This window comes from Vulpes lagopus, chromosome X (assembly GCF_018345385.1).
Source record: "Vulpes lagopus strain Blue_001 chromosome X, ASM1834538v1, whole genome shotgun sequence".
NCBI lineage: Eukaryota > Metazoa > Chordata > Mammalia > Carnivora > Canidae > Vulpes > Vulpes lagopus.
The window spans coordinates 105,051,300-105,073,298 of record NC_054848.1 but is presented as its reverse complement, the minus strand read 5'-3'; the positions used below and the strand labels follow the sequence as shown (position 1 = coordinate 105,073,298).

At 39.1% G+C, this 21,999-nt stretch overlaps 1 protein-coding gene across 2 annotated transcripts in view; it reads right to left on the bottom strand.

Annotated features, from left to right (window-relative positions):
- Nucleotides 1-18,639, bottom strand: part of HPRT1 (hypoxanthine phosphoribosyltransferase 1) — a 39,224-nt gene extending 20,585 nt beyond the window's left edge. Inside the window, exons 1-3 of one of the 2 annotated variants that reach the window (XM_041742138.1) lie at nucleotides 18,415-18,639; nucleotides 4,892-4,998; nucleotides 3,141-3,324 (exon numbers count right to left, since the gene is read on the bottom strand). In XM_041742138.1, the coding sequence (XP_041598072.1) occupies nucleotides 3,141-3,324; nucleotides 4,892-4,998; nucleotides 18,415-18,441 (318 nt within the window). In that variant the 5' untranslated portion in view covers nucleotides 18,442-18,639. The remainder of the gene's footprint in view (nucleotides 1-3,140; nucleotides 3,325-4,891; nucleotides 4,999-18,414) is intronic. The other variant, XM_041742137.1, reaches the window with a different exon arrangement.
- Nucleotides 18,640-21,999: the final 3,360 nt, after the last annotated feature.

Genomic DNA, 21,999 nt, shown 5'->3' with positions numbered 1-21,999 from the left:
GTACTTCATGTGATGCCTGGGTGGCTCAGCAGTTGAGCGTCTGCCTTCAGCTCAGGGCGTGATCCTGGAGTCCTGGGAACGAGTCCCACATCAAGCTCCCTGAATGGAGCCTACTTCTCCCTCTGCCTGTGTCTCTGCCTCTCTCTCTCTGTCTCTCATGAATAAATAAATAAAGTATTTTTAAAAATGTACTTCAAAATTGAACTCACAAGAAAGAAAATACATTTGCATATTTATCATTTCATTTTTCTGAATATCGCAGAGCCTTAGAGACAGAAAGGGTCTTTGAATATAAAGTGCTACATTTCACTGTTCTAAAATGCACACTCACATTTTAATATCCCTGAAATCAACATACTACAATTGATGGCAACATACAATATAACATAAACTAAATGGTGTGTGTTGATATTGCTGTGGCTCTATATACATTCCAGAAACATTTAATAGTTCATGAAGTACTTATTTAGGATTAGTACAGATTAGTTAATGTTTAATTCACTATTTCAAACTAGGGAAAATCAGCATGTGAAACTATACTACCATCAATGTTACTGATGCTGTAACAATTTTAAATTTCTCTCTTATGATTTTATCAAATTAAGTTGCCTGGCTTTTTTATATGTACATGAGAATATTTTCCATGATGAGCTGATGAATGATTAAATGGGGCAGAAATGTTACTTCAAATCAACAGTAAGCATATGGATTTAGTTTCTACTGTTTAGTAGTAAATCCACACAGAATTCCACATAAAACAGAACAGATAGTATTTTTCTCTATGTAAAAACTAACCTAAAAACTTGCTTTGCCTATGTTTAAGATTTCATTCTTTTTATCAGTTGAGGAGTTCAGTGTAATAATCCTCTAAGATCCTGCCCTATGACCCAGCAATTGCACTGTTTCACATGCTGATATTTCCCACACATTTCTTCTCCCTTCCCTTATATTCCCTTTCATTATTATTTATATTCCCCAAATGAATGAGACCATATAATGTTTGTCCTTCTCCGACTGACTTCACTCAGCATAATACCCTCCAGTTCCATCCACGTTGATGCAAATGGTGGGTATTTGTTGTTTCTAATGGCTGAGTAATATTCCATTGTATACATAAACCACATCTTTATCCATTCATCTTTCACTGGACACCGAGGCTCCTTCCACAGTTTGGCTATTGTGGACATTGCTGCTATAAACATCGGGGTGCAGGTGTCCCGGCGTTTCATCGCATCTGAATCTTTGGGGTAAATCCCCAACAGTGCAATTGCTGGGTCATAGGGCAGGTCTATTTATAACTCTTTGAGGAACCTCCACACAAAACCACAATGAGATACCACCTCACACCAGTGAGAATGGGGAACATTAACAAGGCAGGAAACCACAAATGTTGGAGAGGTTGCAGAGAAAAGGGAACCCTCTTACACTGTTGGTGGGAATGTGAACTGGTGCAGCCACTCTGGAAAACTGTGTGGAGATTCCTAATAGGAAAAAACCTAAAAGTAGAAAATGGCATTAAAGGGTCCAAGTGTTTCTACGGCTTCAAGCTGTTCTTATAACCATAAAATACTTTTAAAAAGGACATATTAAACTCCCTTCATTTTCTTTACAAGTTTTCCTTTCAAAGAAAGAATATTCTATGCAAATCCCAAAGAAATGAAATAGAAGACCTAACGTAACAAGACTGATTTTTATGTGTTATGTGTATGCTGGGGGGCACTTAAGAAGATCAAAAAAAGAAATCATACCATGGACATTAAGTACCTGTTTTAACTCTAAGCCAACAATAAAGGCTGGTAGCTATACTGCTAGCAGCTAAACTGACCAGAATTAAATCTTTGTGTAAACCAGCTAACTAACTTCTGGCGAGTGAAAATCCAAACTGTGTATTTAAACAATTCTTTAAATTCATGCAGGACTTTGACAAGTTACAAGGAACTTATAAGTCTAAAGCAATGTTATGGTATCTGAGCACAAAAGGTTTTAAGGGGATAAGGAAAATATCTTAAATGGTTCTCGAGTTACCCATAGGACTGATGAAAATGTGGAAAAGGTCAAAAACTTGGGTCAAATGGATGATTAACTGAGAGAATAAGGTTGAAAGTTAAATGTAAGATATGTGGTCTTACTCTCAAGGAAAATATAAACATAAGGCTAGTTGCTACCGAGATGCCTGATATGGATTTATGAAACAGCAAAGAGCAGGCATTTTTTCTAACCCCCAAAGAAGCTAAGAGAAACCCCACTTTTGAGGGAAACAATCAACTCCCGGGAACTACAGTGGCAACATGCAACCAGAAACAAACCACAGCACGAACTCACAAAAATCAAACATTCACATGACCAAAGAAATGATGGAGGATGAAATCCATGTGTAAAGATCACACTGATTATGGCTCATCCCACAGTGTCAATATTGCTTACTGTGTCACTATTCTGAAGCATCTGAGATCAGGTGACACGCACAGAGTAACTGTATCAGAAGTAGTTTCTTCAGTGTGCCAGTGCTTTCACCCCACATGGGCTTTTTAGGAAACAATCCTGACCCACCTTCTTTATCAAACTCAGCTGCAAATGACTTACCACTCCCCCCCCCCCCAAATCAATCTAGCTCCAGAGGAGATATATATCTGGTAACAATAAGTATATTTCAAAAATAGCTCCCAAGTCCTAACAGTAACTCCTAAAAGGAGTTTTTAAAAATATCCAAGCAACAAAACCAAACTAAAAATCCTTTAAAACAAGTGTATAGCCTCCAAGGTGACTAGTTTGAAAAAGACAATATTCACTTGGCTATAAAGCAGTAGAAAATATATTAGAAAATCTCACTGTAACCAAGTGAAATTAACATGTAAGTATAGTTTGCAGAGCTTCAAAAACATACAGGAAAACCTACAGTTGCCATGGTTTTCTTAAATATATATACATATCTATAACATATATATGTGTGTATATATATATTTAAGTATATATGTATATATATAATGTATATATAATGTATATATAATATATAATTATAATTATAATATATATAATATATAATGTATATATATAAATATATATATATAATACATATAATCTTTATTTAAATTTTAGTTAACATATAGTGCGATATTGGTTTCAGGAGTAGATATACTTACACAGTAGCTCTTCAGTCTGATGAAATCTACAGTCATAGGAATGGATCCATCACTATTTCTGTTCAGTGCTTTGATATAATCCAGCAGGTCAGCAAAGAATTTATAGCCTCCCTTGAGCACACAGAGGGCTACAATGTGATGGCCTCCCATTTCCTTCATCACATCTCGAGCAAGCCGCTCAGTCCTACAGAAATAAAATCAGGAATTTAACAAAAATTAACTTATAATAGAAATATATTTAACTCTATAACAACCCCCTCAGGCATTACACTTCCACAAAACACATCCTTTGCCCCCCATGAATTATATCCTTGCTTCATAAAGTGAAAATAAAAACTTAAAAATCTTCAAAAACCAGGTACACTGTAACACCTATCATGAACTTTCAAAATGCAAATTAAAATACCATTTCCACATATCAAATTGACAAATTCTGACTAAATGAAATTTTCCTGATAATATACCTTATAAGTAATTGTAAAAAAAAAAAGAGCATTCTCATATATCACTAAGAGTATAAATTACAGTAACCTTTTGGGATAATCTGGCAGTATCAAAACATTCAATAAATATCTTCCCCTTAACCCAGAATTTCCCTGTGGATAAAGTTGAAGCAAGTGCCCAAACACGTGTAAGAAGACATTCTACTCTGTAAAAGCAAAATAATGAAGATATCCTGCATGTCCATCAATAAAGAACTGCTTAAATAAATTATGGTATGGTCAGAAAATGGAATGTTATGCAACCTTCGAAATACACAATACAGCTCTAAATATACTAATATGAAAAAATGTCCAATAAACTTCAGACCTCTATGATAAGTACATACCTGTGTGTTAAAATATGTACAAGCCCTCTTACATAGGGATTTTTTAAAATAAATACAGTACCATATGTAATGTATTTTCTCTTCCTTATGATTTTCTTAAAAACATACTCTTTTCTCTAGCTTACTTGGTTGTAAGAATACAGGATAGAATACATATAACATACAGAGTGTGTGCTAATCGACTATTTATGTTATTGGTGAGTCTTCTGGTCAACAGTAGGCTATCAGTAGTTAAGTTTTGGAGGGAGTCAAGAGTTATATACACACATTTTGACTGCATGGATGTCGGCGTGCCTAACCCCCATGTTGTTCAAGAGTTAACTATACGTATATCTGCACACAGTGTATGTGCATAACCATTGTGGAGGGAGGGATTGTATAAAGGAGGCTGAAGAGGAGAGAACCCTACTTTACTCATTTATAGCCTCAATCCTTAGAATATTTTACAACACACATGTACTGATACTATAATCTTAAAATCAAAAACTAAATAGCCAGACATACAAGGCAAGCATTCAAATACCAAGTTAGGGATTTCACTGCAATTCAGTTAAGGGGATATTTTCAAGCTAGATATGCATACTAATCAAAATATGACCTTCCCTTCATGTGATCTAGCCCCAGCCCATTACCCTGTTCAGGGTTGAGTAATCAAAGACTGTGACTAGAGTTCATTCCTCCAATCTCCCTTCAGTGTACTTTATTCTACTCCCTACAGATTCCCAGTATACCATGACTTACACTGGGTAATGAGTAAGCTCTCTCTATACCTTGTTTGTAAAGAGGGCTCTCAAATAGAAAACATCTATTATTTGACAAGTTGGCCTAGTTTATGTTCAAATATCAACTACTTGAAACACTTGCGGACACCTGAAATTAATAGAAGAGAAACCCAAAAACTTCAATTGAAGATCTTACTAACCTGTCCATAATTAGTCCATGAGGAATAAACACTTTTTCCAAATCCTCAGCGTAATGATGAGGTATACAAAATAAATCTAGGTCATAACCTGGTTCATCATCACTAATCTGAAAAAGAAATAGGACCATTTCAATGACAGCATCACAGGATTGACTTTATTTTATTTTATTTTATTTTTTTCCAGGATTGACTTTAGATGTTAAAAAACCTTAGCTTAGGGCAACCCGGGTGGCTCAGTGGTTTAGCGCCACCTTCAGCCCAGGGTGTGATCCTGGAGACCCTGGATGGAGTCCCACATCAGACTCCCTGCATGGGGCCTGCTTCTCCCTCTGCCTGTGTCTCTGCCTCCCTCTCTCTCTGTGTTTCTCATGAATGAATAAATAAAATCTTAAAAAAAAAAAACACCTTAGCTTATAAGAGCAATTTAGGTATGACACTTCGAGAACTTTCTGTAAACTTTGTAGATATGATCATGAATTACAGTTATATAAGAAATCAACATTATGTTTTAGAGACAGTTAAGACTATAGATGTAAAATGGCAGGATATGAAATTTCCTTTAGTTCAGCAAAGAGAAAACAAAAAACTTTAAAGAGTTAAGACAAATGCGGCAAAATCTCGATAACATTTTAAACATGAGTGATGAGGACATGGGGATTCATTTTACTATTCTCTTCACTTTTAAGTTTGAAATTTTAGTAAAAAAAAATTTATAGCCATCAGAAAAGATGAATACCTACCATTTACACTGACATGGGTGAAACTGGAGGGTATTATGTTGAGTGAAATAAGTCAATCGGAGAAAGACAATTATCATATGGTTTCACTCATATATGGAATATAAGAAATAATGAAAGAGATCATAAGGGAAGGGGGGAAACTGAGTGGTGAAAAATTAAAGAGGAAGATAAATCATGAGAGACTCCTAACTCTGGGAAACGAAGAGTTGTAGAAGGGGAGGGAGGGGAATGGGGTGACGGGCATTAAGGAGGTCACATGACGAGGTGAGCAATGGGTGTTATTATTATATTCTGGCAAACTGAATTTAAATAAAATCAAAACAAATTTTAATATGCTGTAGAAAACAATTTTAATACACTGTAGTCTAACAAGCTAAAATGTCACACTGAACAAAAGCTGCTGTTCCTCACTTCAAATCCAGCCTCTCTCACCTCATGGTGGGGGGTGGTCACCTAAAAAGCTAAGTGATTTCTTAAAAACCCAAGCTTGTTAGAAGTCTGAAATTTTTATAATCAATTCATGACGTGCCTTCATAGCAGATACTCCAAGATTGTTTAAGTAGAACCATATATTGGTTGTCTTTGTATGCCGAGTACCCAGCATACAAAGTATTTAATAATATCGATGTGGTACCTGTGGTGATAAAATGTACAATAATTATAATTTTATAAGTATTATATATGTACCTATGCATATAGAAAAAAATATAATAAAAACTATTATTTCAAGAAGAGTTACAGCAATTTTATTTCTTTAGAGTGTATATTCCACATTTTCTTCATTGAGTATATATATTGCTTTTTAAGAAATTAGTAGTCTTTCTTATAAACTATTTGTGGTATTATGTGTTTTTTTAAATACATATAAAAAGTATGGGGATATTTTTAAAGATGTATTACAACAAAATCTACAAACAAAAATTGTAATACAACAAAATAAAAGCAAGAAGTGAGGAGGGGAAGGGGGAAGGAAGGAAAGGAGGAAAAAAGGAAGGAGTAACAAGAAGGAAGGGTGGCTATGGAGGAGAATATACCAAACAGTGGCCAACTATAAGGGGATACTTGCTGCACCGCACACTTTAATACTGACATGGCCTTTGTTTTCATTGTCAATTTCACTTTTTAAAAATCATAGTTGAGGGCAGCCTCGGTGGCTTAGCGGTTTAGCGCCGCCTTCAGCCTAGGGCGTGGTCCTGGAGATCCAGGATCGAGTCCGTCAGGCTCCTTGCATGGAGCCAGCTTCTCCCTCTGCCTGTGTCTCTGCCTCTCTCTGTCTCTCATGAATAAATAAATAAAATCTAAAATAAATAAATAAAAATCATAGTTGATTTATAATTCTCACTTGCCATTATGTTTAAAATTCATTCAAAGAAATAAACCAGGGGGATCCCAAGGTGGCTCAGCATATTTAGTGCCTGCCTTCAGCCCAGGGTGTGATCCTGGAGACCCGGGATCGAATCCCACATCGGGCTCCCTACAGGGAGTCTGCTTCTCCCTCTGCCTGTGTCTCTGTCTCTCTCTGTGTGTCTCATGAATAAACAAATAAAATATTAAAAAAAGAAATAAACCAGATTTAAATACTCTACACCTCACATGATATTCAAGACTAAATATCTTCCAAATCACATTCAAGAAACTGATGCTAGGAGTTTGGGCAGTTTTCGAGAAATATTGGCCAAACCATAATCACATGTCAATGTATCGCTAATATCTACTGTGAGCACTTTTCAGTCAGCACTGTATTAGTTGCTTAAGGATAGGCATCTTGGCTTTCAGTAAAATTTTAAAATACATATTTAATATTTATATTATCTACAGAATTCATAATTATATTCTGAGAAGGCTGAGGTTTGTGTTGTCACTTTTTCAGTCCCAAAAGCTGTTTTGAATTCCTCAGAATTGAGTAGAATTTTAGGTACTATCTTGTCCACCTGTGCATATGGCCAGGAAGCTGGCAGTGATCCAAGTGGATGGACCCGGACACGCTCATGGGCATGGCCTGGTGGCAGGTGATGCAAAGGCACTCACTTGGCAGCTGGTCTGAGGGCGGCTGGAAGTCAACATTGATTTGCTTTTATTTTTTTTAAGATTTATTTATTTATTTATTTATTTATGATAGACAGAGAGAGAGAGAGAGAGAGAGGCAGAGACACAGGAGGAGGGAGAAGCAGGCTCCATGCCGGGAGTCTGACGTGGGACTCGATCCCGGGACTCCAGGATTGCGCCCTGGGCCAAAGGCAGGCACTAAACCACTGAGCCACCAGGGATCCCCTGATTTGCTTTTAAACAAACATGTATTACTTTCACACAAAGCAAGAAAAATTCTATTTGGGCGGGGGAAGATTATACCAGACCCTCTAAGATGAAGTGCTAACATAATCTGCTCAACATTCACATCATGCGTATTTCAGAACACATTTACTACAAAAAGAATGGAAATGGGACATTCGTGTCACCTAGAGGAGTTTTTTCCAAGAATATAACAATCAAGTATGACTTTTGTAAATTTTATAAACTGAAATTTAGTTCAAGCTTTGGGAAAAGACAGACCTTGCTAGATCCTGTAGGATAAGAGGATAAACATCCACATCTAGCTCATCAGGCTGTGTCTGCTATTACCTGACAAGAATGAAAAGGTACCATTTCCTAGTGCTTTAACACTAAAAAGATCCAGAGCATCAAAATGGCTTCCCTGGAGCTTACTCAGCACCTGCTCCTAGGTACTCACTGCTTCTGCACAAGCATAAATCAGGACCCACCCAGGACTCTTTGAAACATGCAACAATTGTAAAGACTTAAAGACTACAGCTTCTGTGGACGTAGCTCAGTGCACAGCTACAGGTTTTGCAGGCAGCCTAAGAACTTCGAGAGCCTGGTTTGTCTCAATCAAAGCCGATGTGACTTCTGCCCAGATTTCATCCCAGACACGCAGGCTGCTATAGACAGAAACATCTGGGATGCACACTAAAACAGGAATTCTATCTCTATCAAAACACCAAATTAACTTCTAATTCAGAAGTTCTTACTTTCAATCAATCCTATTAGATGTATAGATCACATTTAATGTCAACGGGCTGACTTATGTGGCACCTGGGTGGCTCAGAAAGTTAAGTGTCCGACTCTTAATCTCAGCTCAGGTCATGAGTTCAAGCCCTGCCCAGTGTGAAGCCTGCTTTAAAAACAAAAGGGAGGGGGTTGACTTGTGATTATGAGAGAATATTATGAAACACTATATGGCAACAAATAGGACAACAAATAGGCAACAAATAGAAGAAATGGATAAATTTCTAGATATAAGTAACCTCCCAAAACCAGATCAGGAAGTAATAGAAAATTTGAAGAGACCGATGACCAGCAATGAAATTGAATCACTAATCAAAAAACTCCCAATAAACAAAAAGTCCAGAACCAGATGCCTTCACAGATGAATTCTACCAAACATTTAAAGAAGAGTTAATACTTATTTTTCTCAAACTATTCCAAAATAAATAGAAGAGGAAGGAAAACCCAAATTCATTCTATGAGGCTGGTACCACCCTGATGCTAAAACCAGATAAAGATTCTATATAAAAAGAGAACTACAAGCCAATATCTGTAATGAAGATACATGCAAAATTCCTCAGCAAAATATTAGCAAACCAAATCCAACAATACATTAAAAAAATCATTCACCATGATCAAGTGAGATTTATTCCTGGGATGCCAAAGGTGGTCCAATATTTGCCAATCAATCAATATAAAAGATCACATCAGTAAGAGAAAGGATAAACACCATATGATCATTTCAATAGATTCAGAAAAAGCATCTGACAAAGTACAACAACCATTCATGATAAAATTCCTCAACAAAATATGCTTAGAGGAAACATACATAAACATAAGAAAGGCCATATATGAAAAACTCACAACAGTACACTCAATGGTGAAAAACTGAGAACTTCCCTCCTAAGATCATGAACAAGATGAGGATGTCCACTCTCACCAATGGAAGTCCTAGCCACAGCAATGCGAGAAGAAAAAGGAATTTAAAAAAAAGCTGGAGATATCACAATTCCAGATTTCAAGTTATACTAGGAAGCTGTAGTAATCAAATCAGTATCGTACTGGCACAAAAATAGACAAACAGATCAACAGAACAGGATAAAAGGCCCAGCAACAAACTCATGATTATATGGTCTTAATTTTCAACAAAGCAGGAAAGAATATTCAATGGGAAAAAGACAGTGTCTTCAACAAATGGCGCTGGGAAAACTGGACAACAACATGCAAAAGAATGAAACTGGACCATTTCCCTACACCATTCACAAAAATAAAGTCAAAATGGATTAAAGACCTAAATGTGCGACCCGAAACCATAAAAATCCTAGAAGAGAACATAGGCAGTAATTTCTCCAACATAGGCCATAGCAGTATTTTTCTAGATATGTCTCTTGAGGCAAGGGAAAGAAAAGCAAAAATAAACTATTGGAAGTACATCAAAATAAAAAGCTTCTACTCAGCAAAGGAAATAATCAACAAAACTAAAAGAAAACCTATTGAATGGGAGAAGATACTTGCAAATGACATATCCAATAAAGGGTAGTACTCAAATACATAAAAAAAAATTGACTCAACACCCAAAAAACAATCCAATTAAAAAATGGGCAGAAGACATAAACAGACACTTCTCCAAAGACATACAGATGACCAACAGACACATGAAAAGATGCTCAACATCACTCATCATCAGGTAAATGCAGTCAAAATTACAATGGGATATCACCTCATATCCGTCAGAATGGCTAAACTCAAAAACACAAGAAACAACAGGTGTTGGCGAGGATGTGGAGAAACCCTACCCTCTTGCACTGCGGGAGGGAATGGAAATTGGTGCAGTCACTGTGGAAGACAGTATGGAGGTTCCTCAAAAAGTTAAAAATAGAACTACCCTACGATTCAGCAATCACACCACTGGGTATTTACCCAAAGAATACAAAAACACTAATTCAAAGGGACATAGGTACCGCTATGCTTAGGGCAGCATTATTTATAATAGTCAAACTACGGAAGCAGCCCAAGTGTCCATCGGTTGATGAATAAAGAAAATGTAGTGTGTGTGTGTGTGTGTGTGTGTGTGTGTGTGTGTACACAAACAATGGAAAACTATTCAGCCATAAAAAGAATGAAATATTGCCATTTGCAACAACATGGACGGAGTTAGAGAGTATGCGCTAACTGAAAGTCAGAGAAAGATAAATATCATGTGATTTCACTCATGTGGAATTTAAGAAAACAGGAAAAAAAGAGAGACAAACCAAGAAAAAGACTATTTACTATAAAGAACAAACTGATGGTTACTAGAGGAGAGGTTGGTGGGAGGGAGGATGGGGGAAATAGGTGATGGGGATTAAGAGTACACTTAATGTGATGAGCACTGAGTAATGTACAGAATTCTTAAATCACAGGATGCCTGGGTGGCTCAGCGGTTGAGCGTCTGCTTTTGGCCCAGGGCATGATCCTGGAGACCTGGGATGGAGTCCCACACATCAGGCTCCCTATGTGGGGCCTGCTTCTCCCTCTGCCTGTGTCTCTGCCTCTCTCTGTCTCTGTGTTTCTCATGAATGAATGAATGAATAAATAAATAAATAAATACATACATACATAAATAAATAAATCTTTAAAAATTTTTTTAAAAAGAATTGTTAAATCACTATACTGTACACCTGAAACTAATGTAACACTTTATATTAACTATACTGGAATTTTAAAAAAAGCAATAAAACTTTTAAAAGAGTTGATTTGTTCTTTCAAGCATAGAAAAACATGTTAATATAACTATTCTCAAAAGGCAAAAAGAAAAATTCTTAAAACTTACATTGCTTGAGGTATTTTAGGCATGAATTCATAACTGTGCTAGAATTCACTATAAACAAATGAAGTATATTTATGGGGGTCCTAATTTAAGAAATATATGACTGGCCATAGGAAGTTGGTTGTCAGAACTGGGCAATGGGTATATGAGGGTTTGTTATATTATTATACCTACTTATAGATATTTCAAATATAAAGTCAAATACAGAGCAATTTATTTAAGTGATGACAAGGCGCCAACATTACTTTCCCCAATTTTACATTTAATGAAAAGTCCAAGTCTTTTAAATCCACATATAATGACTAAATATTAGAATACTAATTTTAAAATGGTGACAACCTCATCCAGAACCTGTATTCTTGTTACTAATACTCAAATATTTATTGAGAGTCTACTATGTTGTACATAATAGAGAGGATTAGACAAATCTGATATAGCTACCCTCAAAGAGTTTACAGTATAGAAGACATGACATGTACATGAATAACCATAAGACAGTGTTAAAGCGCTATGAAAAAGAAATCGGTGAAGCACTGTGGGAGTTTAAGAGAGCATCACTATTAAGAAATAAAATAAGATAAAATTCAATGAACAGGAACTTATTTTTATTCATCCCAAACACCAAAGCTTCATATTAAACAGGTCCAATAACCTCAATCTCCACAAGAGCTAGACAGAAATATATTTGGTGGCCTTTAATCTTATAAACTCCTACGTATCCCACCTGATATTGGTTACTATCTGCTATTAACCTCATTTGATATGATAGTTAACCATCCAGTGGCTGCTTTGCTAGGAAGGGATTGCAATATATTAAATTACATAAAAATGCATTCAGCATCCACTTTAAGGCACTGTGCAATAAATTTTGTAGGGGGATACAAAGATGATTTTCAATTTAGAGCCCTCAAAGAGCTTATAATCTAGTAGAAAAGACATACATACACACACACATCTACACAGCACAACAAAGCCTATCATTTGTACCTGAATCTAATTTGTTTTTGGTACCTGAATCTAATTTGACAAGCCCACAAATCTGTGATTATCAAGAGCAGTTATATACACACTAAATGCAAACCTGGAACCCAATACCAATGACTCCCCTTAAAGCAATATCAAGCTTAAAGTAGTCATTATATTCTGTTGCCCAGGTTGTAAACCGAGTAAAAGTGACTGGCAGGTCTCTGATACTGAATCAGTACAGCCTTCTAAATCAACTAGGCAATAGTTGATGATGAATGTATCACATTTCTGTATGAGTGTAAATCACGTTTTATTATTGGTGACTTGGTGTTGCATGTCTAAGCACATGGTTGTCACCAACACCTTCTCAAAAAAACTGTATTAGTGTGCTGGAGCTGCCCTAACAAAATACCACTGACTGGGTGGCTTAAACAGCAGTCATTTATTTTTTACAGTTCTGGAGGCTGGGAAGTCCAAGATCAAGATGCTGGCAAAGTAGTTTTCATTCTGAGGCCTCTCCTCTTGGCTTGTAGGCAGCTACTTTCTCCTAGCTATGTGCACAGTGGAGGGTGGGGGAGGGAATCTTTGGTGTCTTTTCTTAAATGACCAGGACCCCAACCTCATGACCTCATCTACTCCTAATTACCTCCCAAAGGCCCCACCAAATACCTACCACACACTGGCCATTAGGGTTTCAGCATATGAATTTGGGCAGGAATGGCTATTATTCAGTCCATAACAAGAACTTGACATAAAATGGCTAAAGTAGATCACAAAGAAGATTCTGGATGGCTTTGGAAAGAGCCCAACCCAAAAATATTTGGGGAGCCCTTTGGAGGTAAACAAATGAAAATGGTTTCTCTCCAGATCCAATGTTCCCACTATGGCCATTTCTGGCTGAACTGGAAATCAAAGAATAGGTTACTAATAGCTCTGAGTTACTTACCATTTTACTCAGGCAGTTCAGAAATCTGACCATATCTCCTCAAGCTTTAGAACACAGCTCTCAAATTCTAACCTATGTGTAATACACTTATTAAAGGTAAACTCTACAAGGTACTTTCATTAATAAGATTATTGAAAAATGTGGTATCAGCATCTACCATTTGTCTAGAATCATAGTCAATACTTCTGCTATAATAGATGACCAAAATAATTTTACTTCCCAGTAAAACTGGCATCACAGATTCTTAATAATTATGTGTGTCAATGTATAATAATGATTTTCACATTGAAAATTTTTGTGGTTTGCACATTAAAAATTTTTTTGCACATAAAATTTCTAATTAAAAAAATATATTATCTACAATTACAGCAGGCAAGGAAATTAACTCAACCTAAGATAACACTAGCAACATCAATTCATCATCTGTAACTAGGATTGCTTAAGTTTTTTGTGGTCAAAAAATACCAATGTTTGTGGTTCCAGACCAGATCAAATGGAAGTAAGTCTTAAAATGAGCTTAAAATGTGAATTAAAAGATGTATGATTAATAGATAAAATATATTTTATTTTATTCCTAGTAATCAACAATTCCAAGCTTCTAGAATGTACAGAAACTGCTGGGTAGTATATTTCTACCTTTTATATTCAGATACTTTAAAATTCTTAAAAAATTCAAAAATAAATTAAAATTCTTAAAGAACACCAAAGTAAAGTATATGCCATCCCCTTGGAATAATCTGTGATAACCCAGGGTATCATAAAACCAAAATTATGAATCATTGATATACATAATTCTTTTTTTAAAAGATTTATTTATTTATTTATTTATGATAGACATAGAGAGAGAGGCAGAGACACAGGCAGAGGGAGAAGCAGGCTCCATGCCGGGAGCCGATGCGGGACTTGATCTCGGGACTCTAGGATCGTGCCCTGGGCCAAAGGCAGGTGCTAAACCGCTGAGCCACCCAGGGATCCCCAATACACATAATTCTTAATGTGAAAATAATTTAAGCTAGCAGTATGTTCATCTTCCAATTTTATATCCGTCTTACAAATAAATTACATATATAAATTGCTTGCTCTCCCTTCTAGAGGTAAAGGAATTAAAAGATTTATAAGAATCTAAGGGTTATAAGAGTTAAAATCAGCATTTTTTAAAATTTTTATTTATTTATTTTAAATGGAGGTGCAGAGAGGGAGACAGAGAGAGAATCCCTAAGCAGACTCCCCACTGAGTGGGGAGCCTGATGCAGGACCCTGAGATCATGACTGGAGCCAAAATCAAGAGCTGGACATTCAACTGACGAGCCACCCAGACACCCCTAAAATCAACACTCTTAATTATTCAACCCAGGGGTAAATTATTAGCTGCTCCTAAGTAGGTCGGCCTATAACTACTATATGTGCAAATACATGAATTTATCCTACACTATGATCTTTCCTTTGATTAGTGTGCATAGTGGAATAATAACCATGTGCATTCTGAACAAAAAAATATATACCTATCAATTATCAGAAGCACACTGTTAAAGAGAGTAGTTCCATAGCAATTCCAAGTTTGTATGAATTCTTATTAGCAGCAACTTATTCTAAATGTTAGTAATTTGGTGGCAAAGTAACAATGGAGTCTCTCTATTAACAAAGGTGGTTGACACTTTTACAGCCTATGAGTCTTACTGAATCCACACAGGATAAAATTACAGAAAGAAGGCTAAGTGCATTTTTAGCATCTCTTCACATGAAATGGCCCAGTTACTACCTGATGAACTATAAGAAAGCTAAAAGAAAGTTCCCAAGACCCCTCTTCTCTGCTGATCTGGTTGGTCTTTTTGCCCTTTTCCCAATTCCTGTCTATGGACTTTCTGCAATATCCAGATACCAACAATGGACAGAAAACAATTAAGATGAATCTACAGTACACATGTCACATTACTCAATTTGCAGAATGAAGCCCCCAAACCAAACTGTTCCATTTCTTGGTGATCACAGAGAATAATTCTGGTCTACATTGACTGATGTCAGTCTAAACCCTGTTTGATAACAATTATAGGGCTGTGGACCCAAAAAATTGCACTAGTCTATCAATTCTGTGAAAATTGTTGACTGGGTAGTACATTACACATCTAGCACTACCATCCTGTAATTCAGAAGACAGAATATACACATAATGTTTATCTGATGTTTCACATTAATGTGCAAAAATCCAGAAGCTTGTTCTTAGTTCATGTGTGTGCAAGTTTCCCCTGGCAGTTTAATACAAGCAGCATAGGTTGTATCAGGCAGATCTGGGGGCCAATTTCACCTGTGATGTCAGGCAAGTCACTTCACCATCTGTGCTTCCAAGGTCATGCTAGTGTTTACCTACCTCATAGCAAACCTATTTTGTAACTCTGGGACGTTTACACTGGATAATATCTGCAAAATACTTACTTCAATGCCTAAGACATAGTAAATACTAAATAAATACCTACTATTGTTACTGCTAACTTAAAAATGGAGAGGTTAAGAGCAGACTCAGGCCAGATAACTTAGATTCAAATCCTAGCATTGGTGGGTGATCTTGGGTAAGTTACTTACTCTCTCTGAGCCACATAAATTTCTTTTTAAATTTAAAAATATCAAACCATGGGGTGCCTGCTCAGTTGGTTAAGCATCTGCCTTCAGCTCAGGTCATGAGCTGAAGCTCCCTGAACAGGTTGCCTGCTTCTTCCTCTCCCTCTACCTGCTGCTTCCCCTTCTTGTGCTCTCTCATTCTCTGTCAAATAAATAAAATATTAAAAAATAATAAAAATAAAAATATCAAACCGGGGCACCTAAGTGGCTCAGTGGGTTAAGCATTTGCCTTTGCCTCAGGTCATGATCCCAGGGTCTGGGGATAGAGCCCCATGTTGGGCTCCCTGCTCAGCAGGGAGCCTGCTCCTGCTTCTCCCTCTCCCTGCCACTCCCCCTGCTTGTGCTAGCTTGTTCTCGGTCAAATAAATGAAGTCTTTTTTTAAAAAAATTATTTAAAAATTATTTAAAAATAAAAAATAAATTAAAAATATCAAACCAGTTAATTATACGTAAAGGGCTTAGAAAAGAAACCAATACATAGTAAACACTATATGAGTGTTTGTTATTACTAACATGCAGACAATTTCTGGGAAGGAAATAAAAAAAGGAACAGGAATTTGCAAACCAAAAACACAATGAAGATCTTAATGTTGAAACAAAACTAGTAGTTCTAACAAAAATAATTCACTGTGTGCTGGGGCAGGCATCATACCCCAAAGTTAAAAATATCTAACTTCCTCAACAACTGAATAAAAACAACAGCGCCCACCATTTTTTGAGTACCCGCTATTAGTGTACCATTTTAATAAGCATGGGCTCTTGAGAGAGACCTAGGTTTGAGTCTGAGTTCCTCTTTATAATTGTGCCATGTGGGTATAGTGAGAGGTTAAATTACCCTCTCCGAGGCTTCAAAGATTCCTCGTCTGTAAAATGGTCATAATCATGCTAATTCATCTCAAGAGTCCTGGGATCCGGTGGCATTAGGCTCCCTGCTTATCAGGGAATCTGCTTGAGGCTCTCTCCCCCCCTCTCCCCTCTCTAATAAATAAATAAAACTGGAAAAAATAATCATGCTATTGTTACAGGGTTGTTTTGAGGACTAAATAGGACTATATCGGTAAACACAATGATAGCTACTATTACTATTCCCAGTCAAGGACCATGGAAAGGTTGTTCAGCCTGCAGACAGTCTTACAATCTTTTCAGTAACACCAAGTGGCAGCTAGCACCTCAGTAATACATTAAAGACACTTTAGCTCAGAAGGGTGACGTAAGTTACCCAAGGCCACACAGCTAGTAAATAGCCCAAACAAGCAGGATTCCAGGCCTGACTCCATTAAGAACATTGGTCTTTACCTTAAGTCACACTGCCTAATATCAACAGAATCCTTCCTTTTTAAGGGCTTAAAGGATTAATTATTTAATTTAATCATTTAACAAACCATTACTGAGAATTTCTTACATGCCAGGCACCATCCTATGTGCTGGGAATACAGTGGTGGTCCCTGACCTTATAAAGTTTATGATTAATGAGAGAGACGATCAACAGGTAATTGGTAACTGTGAAAATAATATGACGATGACGACGATGACGATGCAGACGAAGGCATCTAACTGTTTGGCAGGGGTGTTGGCCATTTTAGCAAGCATGATCGGAAAGGTGGGGGGGGGGCTCTGCAGCTTGGTTTGTTCGAGAAACAAAAAGAACCAATGAGGTTGGAGACAAGATACGAGAGGCTGATTGATGATGGTATGAATGTCCTTGAAGGTAAGGACCAGATTCGCATTTTTTGTCCCTATAGGATCAAAGAGCATAGGATCCAGATTGAGGCTTATCTGATTTCGAGGCCTGAATACCTCTGGGCCGTGGGAAAATTACCTAATATCGTCTCAGTATTTTCCTTGTGTGCAAAAAGGTAGGTATGGTTACCGCTACCAAGGTTGCTGTGGGGATTCGACCAGGCAATGCGCATTCGCACAGTCATTATGGTATTTGCGGAACTGGGTGCAAATGCCAGTCCCTGCGTGCCCTATGTGGTCATTCCATGCCTGGACCCTCTACACAGGACCTGGGCAGCATACCCCTAGTTTAGAGAAGGGCCTCTCCGAAAAAACGCATCCGCCCCCCTACCCCGACCCGCGGCGCGCCAGATCATCCCCAAACGGCCCGCGGGCCCCTCCCCGCAGCACGCTCCCCAGCGGCACAAGTCAACCAAAACGCCATTTCCACCCTCTCCTCCCACACGCAGCCCTCCAGGCCTGGGATGTCCCGGGGCACCCACCCCACACCTCGCCATCCGTCTCCCACGCCGCCCTGCGTGACGTAAAGCCCGAGCCGGGACGCAGCGGCCGCCTCCCGCCCCTCCGGGCTTCCCCGGGCCACCCCGGGCCCCGGCGGCCGCACTGCGGGCCGCGCGCCTCAGGGGCCGCCAGCCGCCGCCACGGCCCGGCGGGCCAAACTGCTCACCACGACGCTGGGGCTGCGGGTCGCCATTACGAAGCCGGCGGGCGCGGGGGCTGACGGCAGCCTGAACGGGAGGAAGCCGGCGTTGCAGCAGAGGAGGCGGAGGTTCTCCTGCAGAAGGCGGCGACCCGCGGGAAAGCGGAGAGATTTGCTTGCCGTTGCGCTCTAGGCCGCCGCCGCCGCCGCCGCCAAGCCGAGCCTAACAGGCCCCGCCCCGCCCCCGGCTCCGCCCCGCCCCCGGCTCCGCCCACAGGCCGCCCGGTTGTCTCCGCCGGCGCCTGCGGGTTTCCAAGCGCACGAGGTGGGAATTTTCCTCCGGAAGAAGCGGCGACTCCTAGCGCGCATCCTGTGTCCCGTTTCCCCAGGGTCTTCCAGCCGGACCTCCGGCTCCAGGATTCCCAGACCTGCCGCCGCCTTCTTCCCAGTGGCGCTAAACTGGGCTCCGGCTCTTCCGCTTGCAGTCACCACGTGCTCCTCTCGCCCGGCGTCTCCTTCCCAAGACCTTGGACCGCATTGCGGATTCCGTTTGCCCGACTGGTGGCCCAGTTCTACCAAAAAACTTTAACAGGGTGTGTGAGTTCAGACCTAGGAGCCCTAGGGTGAGCAGATCAGGGTACACATCCGGCGGGGGACACCCTACTGCTCTGTGACCTTGTGCGAATCAGACTTCCTGAGCCTCTTTTCTTCTCAGTAAAGTGAGGATATTAACAGGATTGTTGTGAGGATTAGACGCGGCATCTGTGTGCGCATACGCATGTAGACGGCACAGTACCTAGGACATTGCATAATCAGGAAGTGGGAACCGTTGCTATTACTGATCTTTATTTTTGCCTCCACAAATTCCTGTTTGGAACTGGGGCGGGTTGAGGGGGGATCCTCCCCTAGTCTCACGTAAGTCAGGTAAGCAAATAACAGTTGTTCCATTCCTGCCGTTCCTACAGCTCCGGCACCCATCAGAGTGCCCAGCGCATGCTAGGTGTCCTCTATTAGGGCCACTGAGGATATGTGATGGTAAAGAGATTTGTGAACCTGGGCGTCGTTGAACTCTGAGCCTTCATCAAAAAAATGAGAATAATTCTTCCCATGAAGGTTTATTGTGAGAATTGTAAAAAACACTTATGCAAAGCACCTAGCATACTACTTGCCTCGTAGTAGGTGCCCAAGAAAGAATAGCAGTTGTGATTTTATCGTGTATGAGTCTGGGAAAACCATAGTGTCTGAGTTTCTCTGCCTCCCCTATCTATCATGGAGTGATAACAGACTATAATGGAAAAGGTACATGTGGGGTTTGGACTGAGACAGATCGGAGTTTAAATCCCGAGTTGAGTTCACCACTAGCTAGTGTTATACCTTGAGCAGGATCCTTGGCCTCTGTGTGCCTCAGTTTCCTTATATGTCAAATGAAGATAATTTATATCTCAACCACAGGGCATGGTGAGGATTAAACAAAATTATGCAAGAATGCCTAGCATAGCTCTTGCTTCAAAAAATGTTAATACCAATGCTATGCGTTCCATATTATTACCTTAAACAATTCTTCACTCTATCCTTCTAGCATCTAAGACTTCTTATTTATTATCCTACTGATGGACATTTGGTCAGTTTCCAGGTTTGGTTTATTGCAAATAGTGCTGCTGTGAACATTTCATACCTATTTTGTACATAAACACATGAATGCATTTCTATTGGATATAGACTTTGAGGTTCATATCAGCACATTTTTATTACTTATCCTTTTAACAAACATTGTGTTCCACCAGGAGTTAGAGCACTTCCAGTTATATGTTGGGCCCCTGGCACATGTGGACTCAGCTACATTTGTTTCTCTCTTTTTTATGTTTTAAAGATTTAATTTATTTATTCACGAGAGACACAGTTAGAGAGAGGCAGAGACATAGGCAGAGAACCAGGCTCCATGCAGGGAGCCCGATAATGGGACTCAATCCTGGGCCTCCAGGATCATGCCCTGAGCCAAAGGCAGATGCCCAACCACCAAGCCACGCAGGTGTCCCTCTCTCTCTTTTTTTTAAAGTAAGTTCCATGCCCAGCCTGGAGCTGAAGGTGGGTCTTGAACTCAGGACCCTGAGATCAGGAGTTGGACACTTAAAACAAATGAGCCACTCAGGTACACATCCAGCCCCCACCCCCACCCCCACCCCCACCCCCACCCCCACCCCGCCTACCACATTTGTTTCTAAATTAGGTAATCCAACACTTCAGAGCCCTTCTGGCTTGTTTGTGGCTTGCAGTTTCTTCTTTCTCCAACCCCTGTGGTAGCACATACTCCTGAATTCTCAGGGGTTTGAAATAAACAGTGATAGCCTGCTAACTGTAAAGACAAATAGTACTATTATTTCCATTCTGTTACTCTATGACAGCTTGGAGCTTTTATTTGTGTTTAAGATTTAAAACGGCAAATAGTGCAACTTGCAAGATGTAATACTTCCGTTTGGTAAGTGAAAATCCGGTTCACAGATGAAATATATTGCTGAATTTGGACAATATATTTAAAATCAAAATGTTATTTTTTTAATTTAAAAAATTATTTATTCATGAGAGACACAGAGAGGCAGAGACATAGGCAGAGGGAGAAGCAGGTTCCTTGCATGGAGCCTGATACAGGACTCGATCCCAGGACCCTGGCATCATGACTTGAGCTGAAGGCAGATGCTCAACTGCTGAGCCGCCCAGGTGTCCCTGAAATATGTTATTTTAAAATTGTTGGGGCACCTGGCTGGCTCAGTCAGTAGAGCATGTGACTCTTGATCTCAGGGTTGAGAGTTAAGCCCCACATTGGGTATGGAGACTACTTTTTAAAAAATTGAAAAATTAAAATTATAATTGTCTTAAGTCCTAAAAAGAAATCAAGAAAATAGCTATTACTATTACAGGAAATAAAATTTTCATATAGACAAAATCATTTTGTCTTTTTTTTTGAGAGAGTGTGCAGGTGCACACCAGGAGAGGTGGGGGGAAGAGGGATAGGGAGAGAGAGCATCTCAAGAAGGCTCCACACCCAGCGCAGAGCCCAACTCCAGGCTTGAACTCACAACCCTGAAATCATGACATGAGCTGAAATCGAGATTCAGATGCTTAACTGCTTGAGCCACCCAAGTGCCCCAATTTTTTCATTTTTTTAATTAAAAATTATTCTGTGTGTCAAATATGCTAAGTATGCCACTGTTTTTACTAGAATATTTGCATGCAGGAAGAGATAAGGAAAGCATGGGTGTAACCCAGGATTCCCCTTTCTCACTCTTGCCTTTCCAGAAACAATTTTGTAGTCTACTTGTTTAGACTTAATGAGGAATTATTTACATACCACAACCAATTTTGAGTGTATTTCTGCTCCACATGTTTCTTTTTTTAAAAGATTTTATTTATTTATTCATGAGAGACAGAGAGAGAGAGAGGCAGAGACACAGGCAGAAGGAGGAGAAGCAGGCTCCATGCAGGGAGCCCAATGCAGGACTTGATCCCAGGAATCCGGGATCATGCCCTGAGCCAAAGGCAGATACTCAACTGCTGAGCTACCCAGGCGTTCCTAAATGTTGAATTTTTCAAAAAGACTTTTCTTTATTCATTTGT